Genomic DNA, 16,530 nt, shown 5'->3' with positions numbered 1-16,530 from the left:
ACAATCATTTCAACATCCATATATATTATTATATTTGTACTAACTCTATCTTTAAATGAATATTCCAAATACTCTGTTATAGTCCTACTAAGTTTTAAACCTGTTCCAGTTTTTGTTCCAAGTCGCTTTCACTATTTCCTACTAACACTACATCATCAGCATACATTAAGCACCACGCAACATTACCTTATAGTTTTGCTGTTATTTGATCCAGATCTAATGAGAATAAATAAGAACTAAGCACCGAGCCTTGGTCCAATCCTTCTTTCACATGAAATTTATCAGTATCTCCCACACCTGTTCTAACACTAGTTGTTACTCTCTCATACACGTCTCTCACAATCTTTACATATTCACCACATAATCTTCCGAGGAACTCTATCATATGCTTTCTCAAGATCAATGAATACCATATGAGTTTGTTTCTTCCTGTACTTTTCCATCAACGGCTTTATAATGAAAATTGTCTGTTGTTGATCTGCCTTGCATAAAGCCAAACTGATTATCGGATATTTCGATTACTTCACGTCCCCGTCTATCAATTACTCTCTCCCATATTTTAATGGTGTGACTAAGTAGTTTTATGGCCCTGTAGTTTGTACATTGTTGTACATCTCCCTTGTTTTTGTAGACAGGTACTAATACACTGCTTCTCCATTCGCCTGGCATTTGTCAAAATTTGCACCACTTTTTACATTTGTCATAATTTTATGACTTTTCAGCTTTTAAAATTCAGCATCAACTTTCGATTTCTTTTATGTTGATCTATTTATATTTACGTAATTGTTGGTTATTCCTAAGACATTTCTAGTTCTTTGTTTCACTGATTCTGGTATAATATTCTTTCAAATTTGTGTTGTAATTTGAAATAGTTACCTTAATGTATAGTTAGAAATGTTTAGTTAATTTTTTTTAACTGATTGTAATATGAAAACTAATATAACAACTATATATGCCACAGTGTCTTATTAGTTATAAGCGATTAAAGGATTCCCAGATTTTATTCCCTTTGTTACGTACATATTATATTTTTCAGAAGAAGATTATACAATTTATTAATCAGCTAATATGGCTTTTTACTACCAACCTCAAGCAGTATCACAACTGCCCCTGTAGTGTGGTTGGTTGTGACACTTCCTTTTTTTCTAATTTTCGCTTATGAGTTAACCATTCGATCTCCACCTATTTCGGTCGCTCCATTCATTATCATTTATGACTCTATCTGTCATTATTCCTCTGATTTCTTCTCTCTATTCTAATGCTGGTCTTCCTCTCCTTTTTTCCATTACATATAACATAGTTTAACGCCTGTTTTGGCCATCGTTCGTCTTCCATTCGCATTACATGCCCGTACCATAAAAGTTGTTTGGATTCTATTGTATCTACGATATTATAAATCCATCCTGTTCTTCTTATTATTTCATTTTGGATGTGACCAAGTCTGGATTTCTAGCACGCTTGTGCTAGATTTCTACCATTTCCAGTTTTTTTCTTCTCTTTCATCGTCATTTGCGAACATTCAGATCCGTACGTCAAAATTGGTTCTACAACCGCCTTGTAGATTGTCATTTTTGTTTGTAAACTAATTTTAGGAGGCCAAAGTAAGGAGTTTAGTGTTTGTACCACATTTTGGCCCCGTTATATTTTCTTCTGAATGTCCTATTTCGATGTTCCTTCCTTCGTTTTCACTGTCCCTAGGAATTTAAATTATTCGCAATCTTTTATATCTATAATCGAGATTTGTGGGTCTATTCGTCGTCCTTTATTGTTAGATATTCCGTTTTGTTAATGGTAAGTCCTCAATTTTCGTATTCTTCGGTTTTCGAGTATGTATAAAAAAATTTTTTTGCATTCAACTCCTTTTATACATATATGAAAATAAAAATATATATATTTTCATTAAAATATTGATTCAATCCTTCATTTACTTACTATACTCACAGGTACTATACTCACATTACAGGCCAAATGTTTATATACAGCAAACGATGCACCATATACCTGTATACCTAATTCTCTTTCTGCTCTCTCTTACCTATAGCATTACATATGTAATGATTGTGCAGATTGACTCGCATATAAATTTGTACCGACGAACGCGTGTATAGAAGTATAACTTCTACCGGCAGTCCCACTGGACTGCCACACCCGTTTTTTTATTATGAAAAGGATATTCTTCAAAGAAAAAATAAGACATTGTGTATGATACTCAATTTGATCGTTTAATTATTAAATTAAAACAAAAGAACTACACGGGAACAATATAATATGAATTATGCCCAAAAATAATATTAAGATTGTTAAAATCCCACAGTATAAAATTCTCATTAGTATTAAATAAATCCAAAGATAAGATACACGCCTTGGCTGCATTTGCGATGGTTTTCCCTACACGCCTTCGCCTTTTTCCTATCAAATCTGAGTCCAGTTATCATTCCTGTAGACAGTCTCATCACCTTTTGCCCTTGGTCTTCTTCCATTTTCCGTAGAAACTAGTGATGGATTCGATGGCGATTCCTACTGACTGCGCCAATCCGACGTAACTGAATTCTTTGTTTTCGCCATTCGATAGTACGTTTTGGTTTCCAATGAGCAGCGTGACGACGTTTGACGCGCCCTTTTGCTGCTCGGCTAGAAAATGGCAACATTCGATTATCTGGATATAGATGTGCATCTCTTTGTCTTTCTTCTTGGGGTATTTGATGAAAGGAATGGGAGCTCGTTCTTGAGGGCGCTGGGCGCGAAAGAAGCGGTTGCCGCGGTGGAACTGGGACTCGAGCCATCTGATGGCGTCCCTTGCTTCTATCTTTTCTCGCTTTAGATCATCCAACGCCGAGACAACTGAGAACAGAGAAAGGTATATTATTATTTCACACTCAAAACTGTTAGACACATTGCTTCAATTTTACTTATGCATGAAAATGGATCTCACAAATTAATAGCAACAGGTGAAAAACTACCTATTGAATAAAAATAATGAAAAATTTGTTTAAAATAAAAAGACCCAATTCTAACTGAAAAGCTATTAAATCTAAAAAATAGAAAACAACAAAGAATCTGGTGACTTGTAATCTGCAGCAATGAAAATTCATTAATGAATCGGTAGAACAACAGCGACGATCAGCGATAGACTCGGAGGCTATGTAAAACATTGTGTAGTTCTGAATACATTGTGAAGAGATTAATTATAGATTTTGTCACCCATAATTAACAGTTTACTTTAATAAACCTACAACAATTACTATACAAGTTCCAAAATATTGCAGAAATATTTAATATGGTTATATCTATTGAAAAGACACAGTCACTCACGATTAACAGAGAACTTAGGAGATATAAATTAGCGGCAAACAACCAAAGTGTTGAGCAAGTCATAAACTTCAAATATCTAGGAGCCAATATTACCAGTAGCAGAAACCACAAGGAAAAAGTCAGAGCACATTCTAACAGAGCAGCAATAATATCTAGATACCTACGTGACGGTATCTGGAGTCATGGGAAGTAAAGTGAGAATATAATATAAGACCTGCGTAAGTCCAGTAATGACCTACGCGATGGAGACCACAGCGGAAAAAGCTGTAACCATGAAGCTCCGAAGTACAACTGAAATGAGAGCGCTGAAATCCATTACCGGTTATACTCTTTGAGTGTACATACTCCAAGTCCGAAAAAAGAATGAGTTTATAAGAGGTAACAATGCCGCGTCCGGGATATCGTAAGATGAACTAGACAAAGACGCAGGGAGTAGAGAGACCACATCAGCAAAATGGACGATGAGAGGCTCACAAAAATTGTCTGAAAAACCCAATATATCAAGACCACCTGGGACCCCCAAAACGATGGTACGAGAGCTGGATATCATAGTTACAATACTTAGTTGTAAGAATGAATAGGATCGAGTCCTAAATTAAGAAGAGAAAGAAATTATTCCCTTGTTATTTTATCACTAACGAGCGAATTTTATTGAGGTAGTTGACCCCAAACTAATAAACTGAGATTTTGATGAACAATTTGAAAACAATAAATTTATTTTACTAATTAATTAGTTCTACAAAAATTACTGCATCGGCACAATTATAAATACTTATCCCTTAGCAAAACAGTCCCTTGGCAAACTTTTTGTTAGTATTTTAAGAGTTTAATAACAACATTTTTTTAAAAATAATTGTGTATCTAGTATGTAGCCACAGCTGTTTATTTAATCTGATATGTTTAAATAATTTTGTTTTATTAAGTATTCATGTAAATATAACAGGCGCCTGCCCTTTCATAGCACAGGGGACTGGACTTAATTTTACATAAATACTTATTATTTAAACATATCAGATTAAAGAAAGAATTGTGGCAACATACTAGATAATCAATTATTTTAAACAAATTTTTGGTTATTAAAACTCTAAAAATAATAAAAAAAGCTTACCAGCGGACTATTTTACTAACGACTGGGGCGCGGGGTTTACTAGCAGACGCAGTAGTAGCACTAAACAAAATAGCGGTTGTCCACTTATCTCCTTAACAGATTTCTGATGTCAGTTTTGACCAAATATTGCAAAAGTTACCAGATCTAGATTTATGTCTAAAAGGAAAAAGATTATTTTATTATTTTAAAATAATTTAATTTAAAGTTTTTTCCTGAAGTACAATGTTAAAACTTAATTTTTTGTAAGGCATCAAATAATTAATATTAATTACTTTAGTTACTTCAAAAGTAGCCATTTTTCCAAATATTATGCCAACCTAAAATCGGTTGTGACAATTAATTAGAGGAAGCAATGTTTTTTTGGATTTTATATTTTATTATGACTGACTAGGATGTCATAAAATTAGCAGCAGGCTTATTCCTCGGTAGTTCTTGAAGTTTCCTCCGTTTTCTGTCTTAAACAGCGATCTCACTTCCACTCTTTAGATATTTCGCGTTTCTTCCAAGGCGCTTATTAATTGTCGGAGTCTTTTAGTAGGCTGCCTCCGTATATTAAAAGTTCCACGACTATCTTCTGTTCTTCGTGTTCATCGAGATCTGAGTTCGGGTTGTATCATAAGTTTCTATAGTGTCCTTTCCATTGATCTATTAGGATAACATTCAAACGTGCAGCATATTTGTTTAGATGCTTCATTAGCCTATATACTATACTACTACGTCCTGCTATATTATTATTTTCCCTATATTGATATCTTTATCCTTATATTGATATTGGAATAATAATATTATACTCCACTCGCTTAGCTCGGGCATATTCTGACAGATTCATTGTCGGAAACCTACAACACAACAATTCCTACTTCTCAGTATTAATAGCTCAAGTATCCTACTATTGCAGCTTCGTTCTTTAAAAAAAGAAGAATTATTCTAAATAGTGGAAGTGTATACTAAACCCATTAAATTTTGGGTAGTATATATTTAAAAAATATATTTTAGTTGTTATAATTTAACATAACTATTTATTATATGGTGCAGATAAATAAATATTAATTGTCGGTAATTCGCAAAGTTCTATGTTATTTACTATTTAGATTGTTTACTATTAATATTGGCTGAGTACGTGTGCTTGGTTGTATAGTAATTTCCAGCCACTTTTGTCTGTCAAAAAGTAACTAACTTCGCAAAAAAAATAATTACTAAATTCACTAGACAGTTCGGACTGGGAATAGCGAACCGAGTATACCATTCAAAGTATTTGGTTAGAAGTATAGTACATGAGCGAACATTACATGCGACGTATGTAAGATTAAACCGTCAAAAATTTATTTACCGCCAATTGACAGCAAATACAACATTTAGGATATACACCAAAACCTATCTGTAAAAACATTGATTTGACGTAAAAATCGTATACAGATATTTGAACATTCTAAAAGGTATATGAGGGGTAGATATACCGTGAAAGTGCATAGCTGATTTTGCTTTGTTTTTTTTTCATCTTAAAAAGTGAAAAAATCATTTCTTGCCTATAAAACGTTTCTAATACGTTTTTTGAGCAAACAATCACTCTAGAGGTATTCCGTAAATCGCAATCGATTCTTTAAAGGTTCATTTTTAAGGTATATTAAAAAAAAACTTCATCATTTTATTAAATTTGATATTAAAAAACGGTTTGAAAAACAGAAAGTTCTGTTTTTTTTCACCAGTTTTTCATTGAGCCTACTTAAAACCGTGTGACATAAAAAAAATATCAAAGTTAGTATAAATGTTTAGAAGCGAAAAGTCAGCTCTTTTTCAAACTGATTTTTAATAAAAAATTTAATAAAATGTTGAATTTTTTTTAAATATACCTTAAAAATGAAGCATCAAAGAATGGATTGCGATTTACAAAATAACTCTAGAGTAACTGTTTGGGCAAGTACATTTGTTTAAATAATCGCTATCCGGGAGGTCGCTCTGTTTGAAATTTGGTACATTTTAATTACTCAATTAACTGCCATAATTTTGAGTAGTTATATTACATGTCATTATGCAAAAAAGTTATTAACATTTATAAATTACTACAAAAAAAGACTTTTTGCAATTATCTCGGTAAACTCTATGTATTTTAATTTGGAAATTCTCAAAATTAAAGAACTTAAATAACAAAATAAAATCGGCTGTGCGCCTTACAGGATTTGTCATCAGCTCTCCTCCATTTTACCTTTTAGAACCTTCAAATACCTGTATAAGATTTTGTCAGCTTTTTCTCTTCCTTATTTGGGTAAGTTCTTTACATTCAGAGAACTATTTGTGCACTGGAAGTAGAAAAGTCAATAAAATATATAATTTTAATTACAATTATTGTGGTTTATTGCCAGAAAACAATAAATGGCAAATTTAAAACAGCATTAGGAAAACTAACAGTAATTAGTGCTTATTGGTAGCGGTTTACGATGGTTAATGAAATTATTCCAAAGTTACTAGGTGGTTGGACTAGTTTCTAATAATATCTGAATAGTAATCAATAATATTGGATTAGAAATTAGATTCTAATCGAATCTAATTTCTACCATCATATTAAAGTTGGTAGAATTTTTAATTATTAGTCTTCAATCATTCTCTCCATATCATACGTTTCATAGTATGATATCAGTTGCAACACAGTTGGTATCAATCTTACCAATTAGTAGGCAATAGTTGGTTACAGTTTACAACTTGATAGCAACGATACATGTTGACAACAGTCTGCAAGATACACTAGTTTTTTAAATCAGTTAGTTGTATGCATATTATAACAACAGTCAAAAAAAGTAACAGGTTGTATAAATTAAGTTGGAAATTTGAGGATGTACTAAGATTAGTAGCAGTTGAGCATCCATTTTGTAACAATTCGCAGCAGTTTACAATGCTTGATAGTAGTTACTGGCATTTTGCAATATCTATTTATGTATTTGTTTTTCATTGATTTTAAATCAGCTTATGATTTGCATACTAGAAATAAACTGTATGAAGCCACTCCAGGCAAAATAATACGACTGGTAAAGGTTAAAAGAATGGGTAAAGAGCGATAACTAGTCGTAACCATAAAACGTCGCAAACTAGAATACCTGGGCCATATAATGCGCAATGAACAACGATATGACCTACTTCGGACCATACTTCAAGGTAAAGTGCATGGGAAAAGAGGTCCAGGACGAAGAAGAATATCCTGGCTGCATAACCTGCGAAAATGGTTCAACTTAACCACTACCGGACTTTTCAGGGCAACAGTCAACAATGTCAGAATAGCCATGTTAGTGTCCAACATCCATAACGGATAGGCACCACAAGAAGAAAGGTTAAAAATAATGCATAAAGTTATCTACAGTCAACACATATTGGAATTACTACAGAGAGATGCTTTAGCGCGTCTCCCTTGTCACATAGTCTTTTAGAAATTAGACAACTGCGGAACATTTTAATCTTCTTCTTAAGGTAGCTTCTCCATTACTGAAGGATGTTCTTATTAACAAACGGGTGTCCATGCCTGTCTAGTCTCTTATATTCTTTAGTCACAAGCATTTTCTTCTTCCTGGACATCCACTTTCACTTCCATTATTAGTCGTAGGAAACTAGAAATATGTCCTAGATAACTAGTTTTTCTGTTTTTTACAATGTTTAGGGAGTTCTTTCTCAGTCATCACCATTTTCATGTTAGCACATGTTCTGTCCAAGAGATCGTGGACACCTTCACATTGTGACGTCAACATTTTAATAAATATTCGCAAATTATGGCCAGCGCAGATGATTTGGGCTCAACTATCGATGTTGCACACAACTTAAAAGAAATGTTAATTCCTTTTTCAACCGCCTCAAAAAAAGCTCAAAAAATTAATTGCATCAACATCAATGCCAGAAATAGAAAATAGAAATTAATCTAGAAAACTAGACACAATTGGAGCCAACAGATTAAACTGGTTTGGACACCTGCAGAGAACGCCTGAAAATAGATGGCAAAAAAGATAGAAAAATGGACTCTGTCCACTAGAAGAAAACTAGGTAGACAAAGAGCCCTGGAGAGATGTCAAAGATTCAATGACGGCCAAAGCTTTAAACACAGCCGACAACAAAAGCATGCCCCAAATATTTACAGGCGTGCCTGGACTCTACACTTTTTTCGTTTAATTTTGATATTGATTGTTCAAAAAATATATCGAATCTTCTTATAGGTAGTTTGTAAATATTGTCTGCTTATAATATCTTCAAAAATATGTACAATAGTCTCCTAAACCGACCAAAATCATAATCTGGTACTTTAATTTTTCAATATTTGCATTGCTTGTCTTTTGTGAACTAGCTATCTTGTTACTATAGCCTAAATAGTTTTCAAAAATATTCATATGTCAAATGATTGAAATTTGTTTATCAGACGACTTAAAGTGATATTATATGTATATTAAAGTAATGTTAAGAAGTTGATTCTTTTTATACTACTTGATGCAATAATTTTTGTAAACTATGCATACCTATTAAAATACCGTACCTGCTGTAGGAACCAACACTATAAATTTCCTAGAATGCACCAACTGCTTCACCATGAACGTGTACTTGATCAGCGCATCGGCGTCTAAGACCAAATAAGGAGAAAGAGCGGTGGTTTTGCCGGCGCCCACTCTATTTTCTAGTGCTCGAACCTCTGCTGCTAGCCATAGCTGACCCATGTGCTTCATCTTGTTGAGTTGCCCTCCACCGTCGTTTGGCGATTTACTTGAAGAATCGTCGTCAAAGTTGGGGGAGAACGTACGCTTGGAGGTGCCGTTGAACGTTGTGGTGGCCAGGGAGTCTTGTATGTCCTAAAATAAATCATAACATAGATATAATTTACTCCCAAATAAAACATTTACTATTCCTAACAAGTACATTAAAAAACAAAGGAAAACAATGTTTATCTGTTATATTTGATAATTACGAGCAAATGAACAGACGACGTGAGAATATTACCGAAGAGATTATATTACGCAGATCATATAATGGGACTAGTTGAGACGTTATATCTCGATCATATCTCGTTCTCTCCCAATCACCAAATTTTTCTTAATCTACCCCTCAATATCTATTTCTCATAATTAGGCAACAAGAGGACGGGGCGAATAATATGCTCCCATATTATTGTAACGATGTGCATCGCCTCATCAGTCCCGTCAGAGCTCCGTACATACGCATTCCCATCGCAAGTTCTTCTTCCATCGTTGTGCGCTAGAGGAGATGGAAGGCCTAAGACCGTATAAAACAGCAGCCGCCACACGAGAAAGGTGAGTTCCGTCAGAGTATTGATCTGATAACAACTCTACTGGCCCTAGGGTATTGACTGAAGTCCAACCGCTTCTGCTAGAGTGTTCCATACCCGGTCTTGGAGTACTGATCTGAGACAGACCTATTCTTTCTTGTGACTATTAGTCGCTGTCCTCACTTCGCCGGACCGATTGTTGATTGCCCCTCCTATCTCTATTCCTTTGACCCGTTCTTTCCGTCTTCGCCGCGTGAGTAGTAACACGCAGGCATTTGTTTTTCGCAGGTATTAAACAGAAGGTCATCTAGTCGTCGAAACAGCCGTCCCTCGGATTAACGCTTGAATAATTCTGTACATATCTTGGATACAATTTTATTTTGGTATTTTATTTATTTAAAATATATTTCTATGTAAATTAAACCTGAGTTTTACTGAGTCTATTGTCTAAAAGAGCTACCCATGACAAATTGGCGTCCGAGCAAAAATAGATATGCCGCTCCGTCCAGCAACGACAGATACAGACTCAGTAGCAGGTGCCATGACAGGTACGGCTCGTGGTATCGCTGGAAAGGGTTAGGCACATTCGACGCTTTCTGTATCAAAAGGATCGAATACGTGTTAGTATGCATTTATGGCCCAATAAATATCGTTAATGCATCGATTACAGAGGAATATCAGAATAGGAAATAAAAAATAAACATTTTCAAAAATGGTACATAACGCAAATGTATGAACCAATAGAAGGAGCAGAAGAAAAAAAATTGAGGAATACTACGACGTACTACGGAATATCTGACACGAGATAAGAAAAAAATGTGAAAGAATATTGCTGATGGAACGCAAGGATAAGGCGAGAGGAAAACAAAAGACTTGTGTGCATAGGAAGATATGGTGAAGAGATAATAAACATAAATGTAATTAAAATGGTGTTGCTGTATCCTAACGACTTTAGTAAAATATATTGTTTCCTGTTATTTCGTAAAATTGCTAAACTGGTTGTCTCATGTATTATGTTTTAAGTACGGAGAATTTGACTTCCTTTGTATTCTGTGTCACAAATATGCACACGTGTGTACGGTTTCGTATTACGGTCTCAATTAACTTAAATTATTGCATTCTAAATCACAATACAATAGGGTGATTTATTGATGTACCCTCTTTCACCCAACGGCCAAAAGGTCTTTTCTGAAGACTACATTCTAAACAGCAAGGTACATTTGCTGTAATTGGTGGGTGGGCGTGTCTTAATTTAAAATTTGGCGGGTTTAATGTTTATTGAACTGAAAATGGGGTATTGGTAGGAAGAGGATAATATTCGTATTTTAGGATTAAGCAGACTTATTACAGTTTTATTTGAAATGTCTTTAATTTTCCTACATTGAAAATAACAAGGTACATTTGCTATGATTGGTCGTTATCGACATATGATTTGTGAGGTTATGTGTCTTATATTGGCGGTTTTATTTAACACCAAGCGCACATAAAAATTTTTTTGTTCTGTTTGGCGCTGGTTTTATTCCAACTCCAAGCTTACATAAATAATTTCAATTTAAAACTTTTTCATTTAAATTGTTTTAAGAATCTGTTCGTTAGAACACCATATTTAATTATCCAAGTCTTTGTTTTAGCAAGAAATTATGGATTCCTGTACTCCATCTACTTCAACAAGCTCTGAAATTCTCTCAGGGGCCTGCCACCTTTGCAGCAAAACATTTAAAAATGTAAAATTACGAAATCGTCATATCAAAAGAATGCATAACATAGATGTATCCAAGAAGAAAATGAATCATATAGTTTGTCCGATATGTGAGCAAGAAACTCATTGTGAAAGTCATGAGAAGTTACGAAAACATCTCAAGGACCACCACCAGGTGAGTATTGAACTAATAACTTTAGAATTTTCTAGTAAACAAGAATATGAGACATGGAAAGATATGCAGAAAATTGAGACAAGTTATGCAATGAGTAGAGTGGTTAAGGGAAATGATTATAAGATATTATACTATGAGTGTAACAGAAGTAATATCAACGGTAGGTGCAATACTTTGTTACTTGTAATAATTAAAGCTTATACTTGTCTATCTTTAGGATATAAGCCCAACAATAAAATTAGGACAGAGAAATCTGGTGGATCAATTAAAATTAAAGGAATCTGCCCTTCCAGGCTGCTCTGTACACAGAGAGATCAAGGACAAGTTTCTGTCAGTTATTGGAAAACACATGCTGGACATAAAGAAGAATTAAGAACCATGCATCTCTCAAAAGCACAAGAAAAAACGATTGTAGAGAAGTTAATGTCTGGGGTGTCACCCAGTAGAATTTTAGATGATTCAAGAAAATTGGAAACACCAAAACTAGAAAGAATTGCCCTATTAACAAGTCAAGATATCACAAATTTATCCAGAAAGTATAATATACACAAAAAACGGGATCAAAATGATAAGGTAGCAACAGCCTTAAAGGTTCAGGAATGGAACGCTAACAACAAGAATTATGCTTTCTTATTCAAGAAAGAAGGTAAACACCAAAAAATTTTTAATACCTACCACATTTATTTATAATAATTAATCTTGTGTGGCTGCTCATGTAACAATCCTTTTTATACAAGCGATAAACATTTTTAAATAATATAACTGCTAAGTTTGTAGTTACTGGCCTTTTACATATCTAATTTTATTGTGAAGGTGGTGATAGTTTATGGGTCAAATTTACTGCTTTGTTACCTTTGCCTCCCTCATGTAATAAATCTCACTTATCAAAATCAACATACAACTTTTTTTGGTTCTTTGTCTATTTAAGAATACCTCCCGATTCTGTTCTGTATGTTCGTCAAATTTTTGATTTTTAAAAATGTAATGTTTTATTTGTTCCTTATATATACTCTTCAGTCTTCCTCTTGTTTTATGTCCAGCTGACATTTATTTTTTAAGGTATTTCATCTTCCATCCTTTCCACATGTCCCTTCTACTGAAGCTGTCCTATTTGTATGAATGTTATGATATTCAGATCCTGGTATACAATTTTATTTTACTCATTTATATGTGTGGTTTAAGATTTTTTCCTTGAGTTATTCCTTGGATTAGATACCTACCCTCCATTTAGGTTATCATATTCACTTTTAACATCTATGATAAGATTGTGTTTATTGATATATTGCATTTAATTGTTTTGAGAATTTACTGTAGAAAAAAATATCTGATCTATTATTGATATTTTCTGTCAGAAATCACATTTGTACTTACCTAAAACTTTTTCTGCATATGATCTCATAAATAATGTGAGACAGTATCTTGCATGCTGTATTCAGAAGCATGATTCTGTGGTAGTTTCTGTATTCCAACTAGTCTCTCCTTTTTGTAATGGTACAGTATTCCATTTATCAGGTAATTGTTAGTTTTTCAATATGTGGTTTGCTTTCAGTATCATCAAATGATATTTTTTAGTCTGATGATGCTACTTTATTATGTTTTAGTTTATCTATTGCTGTTCAAATCTTAGCCATTGTTGGGATATTTTTTCTCTGTTATCTAATTGGTCAAATGTAATTTATATGGTTCACATCTCTGCTTTCTTCCATTTTTTCCCTATAATGTTCTGTCCATCTTTTTATTTCGTGTTGTTCTGTCAATGTAATGCTTGTAATCTCAGTACATCATGGTCCTAAGTTTAAATATTGTTTTTCATTTGCTTATTTTCATGTAGGACTTTTTTGCCACTACTCTTTTACTTAGATTTTGTAACTCTTGAAGTTGTTGTCTATCTATACTTCCCTCCTTTTTTTGTGGACTTGTTTCTCTTCCTTTCATAGCTGTTTGTCTTCTGCTTTTACTTACCTGGTCCTGTGTCACTGCTGCTTTATATGCTCTGTTTTTTTCTTTCAGTTATTTTTCTTCAAACCATTCACTTCTTTGTTTTTCCTCCATGCCTAATACTTTTTGAATGCATATTTTATGGTTTTTTTACTGGATTGCTTTTTCTCATTTATGTTTTCATAACTTGCTTTATTTTATAGTCTGTTGTTGAAGATTCTTTTGTTTTGTCTTCATAAGGTTCAGAATCTACATTTGTCCTCAGATCTATCATATCATGGGCTCAGTACTATAACTAGGTAACTTCAATTATGAGACTTTTAAATTATCTACTTTAAAATGTAATTTATATTGTAATTGACAGAGTAAGCTTAAAAAATAGAAGTAATGATTATCAAAATATTCAAAAAAAATTCAGTCTCTTAACATTTATCTCGAATTATCTCTAAACTATAAATTTTGAGTAAATTATAATTTTGGTCGTTTATTTTTATTAGGAGAACAACATGAAATACTCAAAAAAGAAGATTTTGTCTTAGGATTTATGAATTCGGTAATGGAAGATAAATTACGAAAATTCTCTAGCATAATTTGTATGGATGGAACACATGGCACTAACAAAAGAGGGATGGACTTAACAATAGTTCTCATTAAGGATGACAAAAATGCGGGTTTTCCAGTTGCATTCTTATTATCAAACAGACTGGACCAACTAGTCCAAGAAGTTTTTTTAGGTATGTATTATATGAGTACCTAGTGACAATTTATGACTGGTAAGAATAATTTTCAAAACCCTTTAGGAGCCCTCAAGAATAAGATGCAGACAGAAATTCAGGCAGACCATTTCATGAGTGATGACGATCCTAAATATTATAATGCATGGGTGAAGATAATGGGAAATCGACCAAGGAGGCTGTTATGCACCTGGCATGTTGTAAGGAGTTGGAACATTCAAGGGAAGAGGAAAATACAGGATACTAATTTGAAGAAAGAAATGAAAAATCAAATGAAGAGAATTATTACCGAAACTAATGAAGCTCGATTTATAGACTTATGCAATATATATTTACGAAAATTACAAGAAGCAAATGAGCTTGATTTTTTAAATTATCTGGCAAGGTAAATAAATATATGAAATCATACATTTTAAGTCACCCTTCAGTATATTTTTTTGTAGGTATTACTTTCAGAATAGAGAGAGGATCAAAATGTGGGCCCACTGTTATAGAAGAAATTCAGGAATCAACACCAATATGGCGATCGAATCATTCAACAACTTATTAAAAACGAACCATCTAAGAAGAAATGCAGCAGTGAGAATTGAAAAATTATTGGACACAATAGAAGATTTAGTAGATATCAAAATGTGGAAGAGAATTATAGACATGGAAAGACCAAATGCCAACAACTATCAAGACAGGATTATAGCGAAAGCGCACAAAATAGCAGAAATGATGAAAGAAAAAGTGGAAGTTAAGAAGAATGTGAAGGTGTACGGGCAATTTCAGGTAAAATCCTTTAGGGATCCTAATAAATTATATAATGTAAGTATAAGACAACTGTGTGAAAATGAGTGTAAGACATTGTTTTGTAGAGTGTGTAAAATTTGTATTCATCGATACCAGTGTGAATGTGCTGAATATGTGGTGAGAAATACCATGTGTAAGCATGTGCACTTGGTAAGAATGTATGAGGAGCGTGTGGGTACTAACTCTGTTTTAGATGATGCTGCAAGGTGTTTGGGAGAAAATTCAATTATCAAATCAAGTCATGAGGAGGAAATTAATGAATTTATCACAAAGAAGCTGGAACAGAGAAATATGATCCAGGAAAATACCATCCAACAACGTCTTCAAGACATACAACACTGGAAAAATGTATTGGACAGCTTAGTTGACTTAGATGATGAAAGTTATACACAATTAAAAGAAAAATTTATGACAGGTGTTGAAGAAGCAAAGTGTAAGGCGAAGGAAAAATTTCAGGAAGCCTCTAAGGATATTACAAAGAAGCGAAAAATGGAAAAGCAGCAATATTTTCCTTCCAATAAAAAAAAGAAACTGATTAAAAATTAAATTTGAAAAATTCTTGTAGCTCACATGTATTTTTTGTTTTTGTATCTGTATTGAATTTTTATTACAGCTTTATAGGCTTATTTACAAGAAAGTTAATTTAACATTATATGTTTACTTAGTTAGTGATAATAAAATTTCATAAAATATATGTATGCATGCTTAAGTTAGGTCTGAATTTTAAATCATGTTAAGTAATGATGTTATTTGTAGACTTTTATATTAGAGTTGTATTTTGAAATCGGGATGTACTGGGTCCTAGGCGGGGTTTAGAGGGGTTTTACCTTCGCCATTGCACCAATAAGGCCCCCCCTCAAAGAATAAATTTTAAACATAGCTATTTAGTGTTTTATTTGATTTTCAATATTTATTTCCAGTAAAAACATTTGCTTAATTTTGTTCAAAAAATTTTTCACCTCATGGTGAAATCTAACACAATTTAGTTCAACTTTCTAGAAAGAAAAGTAGATAAAAGTCAATTTGGATATATATAACGCAAGTTTTCGACAATAGCAATTTTTATTATAAAACAGCCAATGGAAAAATTTAAAGTGAAAAGGAAAGACTACATAATTTTTATTAAACTTGAGATGGCATATGCCTACAAAAAAAATTAAAACAATGATACCTACATATTTAATAAAAAAAAACAGCACTAGGATATGATACAGCTTATTCCTAAAATATCTAGTACTAATATCCAAGTTACTATCGAAGGTGTGGGATGTGCATACTGGGATAACAATAATAAAAACAGTAAAATGTTTAACTCAATTCCATCATGAGTATATACACAGCTGAATTAATAGCGATAGTGGAAGCACTAAAATATTTATCTAATATAAATCATTCAAAGTTTATAATTTATAGTGAACAAAACCGCTTTAAGTAAAATTAGTGCCATAAATCCTAAATCAAAAGTAAATTATGTTGAATTATATATAATAAATAAAATTAAAGAACTTCAGCAACAAGGCA

At 33.0% G+C, this 16,530-nt stretch overlaps 2 protein-coding genes across 2 annotated transcripts in view; one reads left to right on the top strand and one right to left on the bottom strand.

Moving 5' to 3' along the window:
* Positions 1-2,207: 2,207 nt before the first annotated feature.
* Positions 2,208-16,530, bottom strand: part of Smg5 (Smg5 nonsense mediated mRNA decay factor) — a 42,902-nt gene continuing 28,579 nt past the window's right edge. The window contains exons 5-6 of the mRNA XM_072544214.1: positions 8,925-9,234; positions 2,208-2,841 (exon numbers count right to left, since the gene is read on the bottom strand). Of these exons, the coding sequence (XP_072400315.1) occupies positions 2,453-2,841; positions 8,925-9,234 (699 nt within the window). The 3' untranslated portion in view covers positions 2,208-2,452. The remainder of the gene's footprint in view (positions 2,842-8,924; positions 9,235-16,530) is intronic.
* LOC140450563 (uncharacterized) lies at positions 11,117-15,888 on the top strand. Its single transcript, XM_072544221.1, has 5 exons — positions 11,117-11,702; positions 11,760-12,188; positions 13,978-14,214; positions 14,281-14,599; positions 14,658-15,888. Exons 1-5 carry the CDS (start codon positions 11,309-11,311, stop codon positions 15,553-15,555), a joined length of 2,277 nt encoding a protein of 758 aa, XP_072400322.1. The 5' UTR covers positions 11,117-11,308; the 3' UTR covers positions 15,556-15,888.

Source organism: Diabrotica undecimpunctata, chromosome 1 (assembly GCF_040954645.1).
Source record: "Diabrotica undecimpunctata isolate CICGRU chromosome 1, icDiaUnde3, whole genome shotgun sequence".
Classification (NCBI taxonomy): Eukaryota; Metazoa; Arthropoda; class Insecta; order Coleoptera; family Chrysomelidae; genus Diabrotica; species Diabrotica undecimpunctata.
This window is presented reverse-complemented; position numbering and strand designations above follow the sequence as displayed.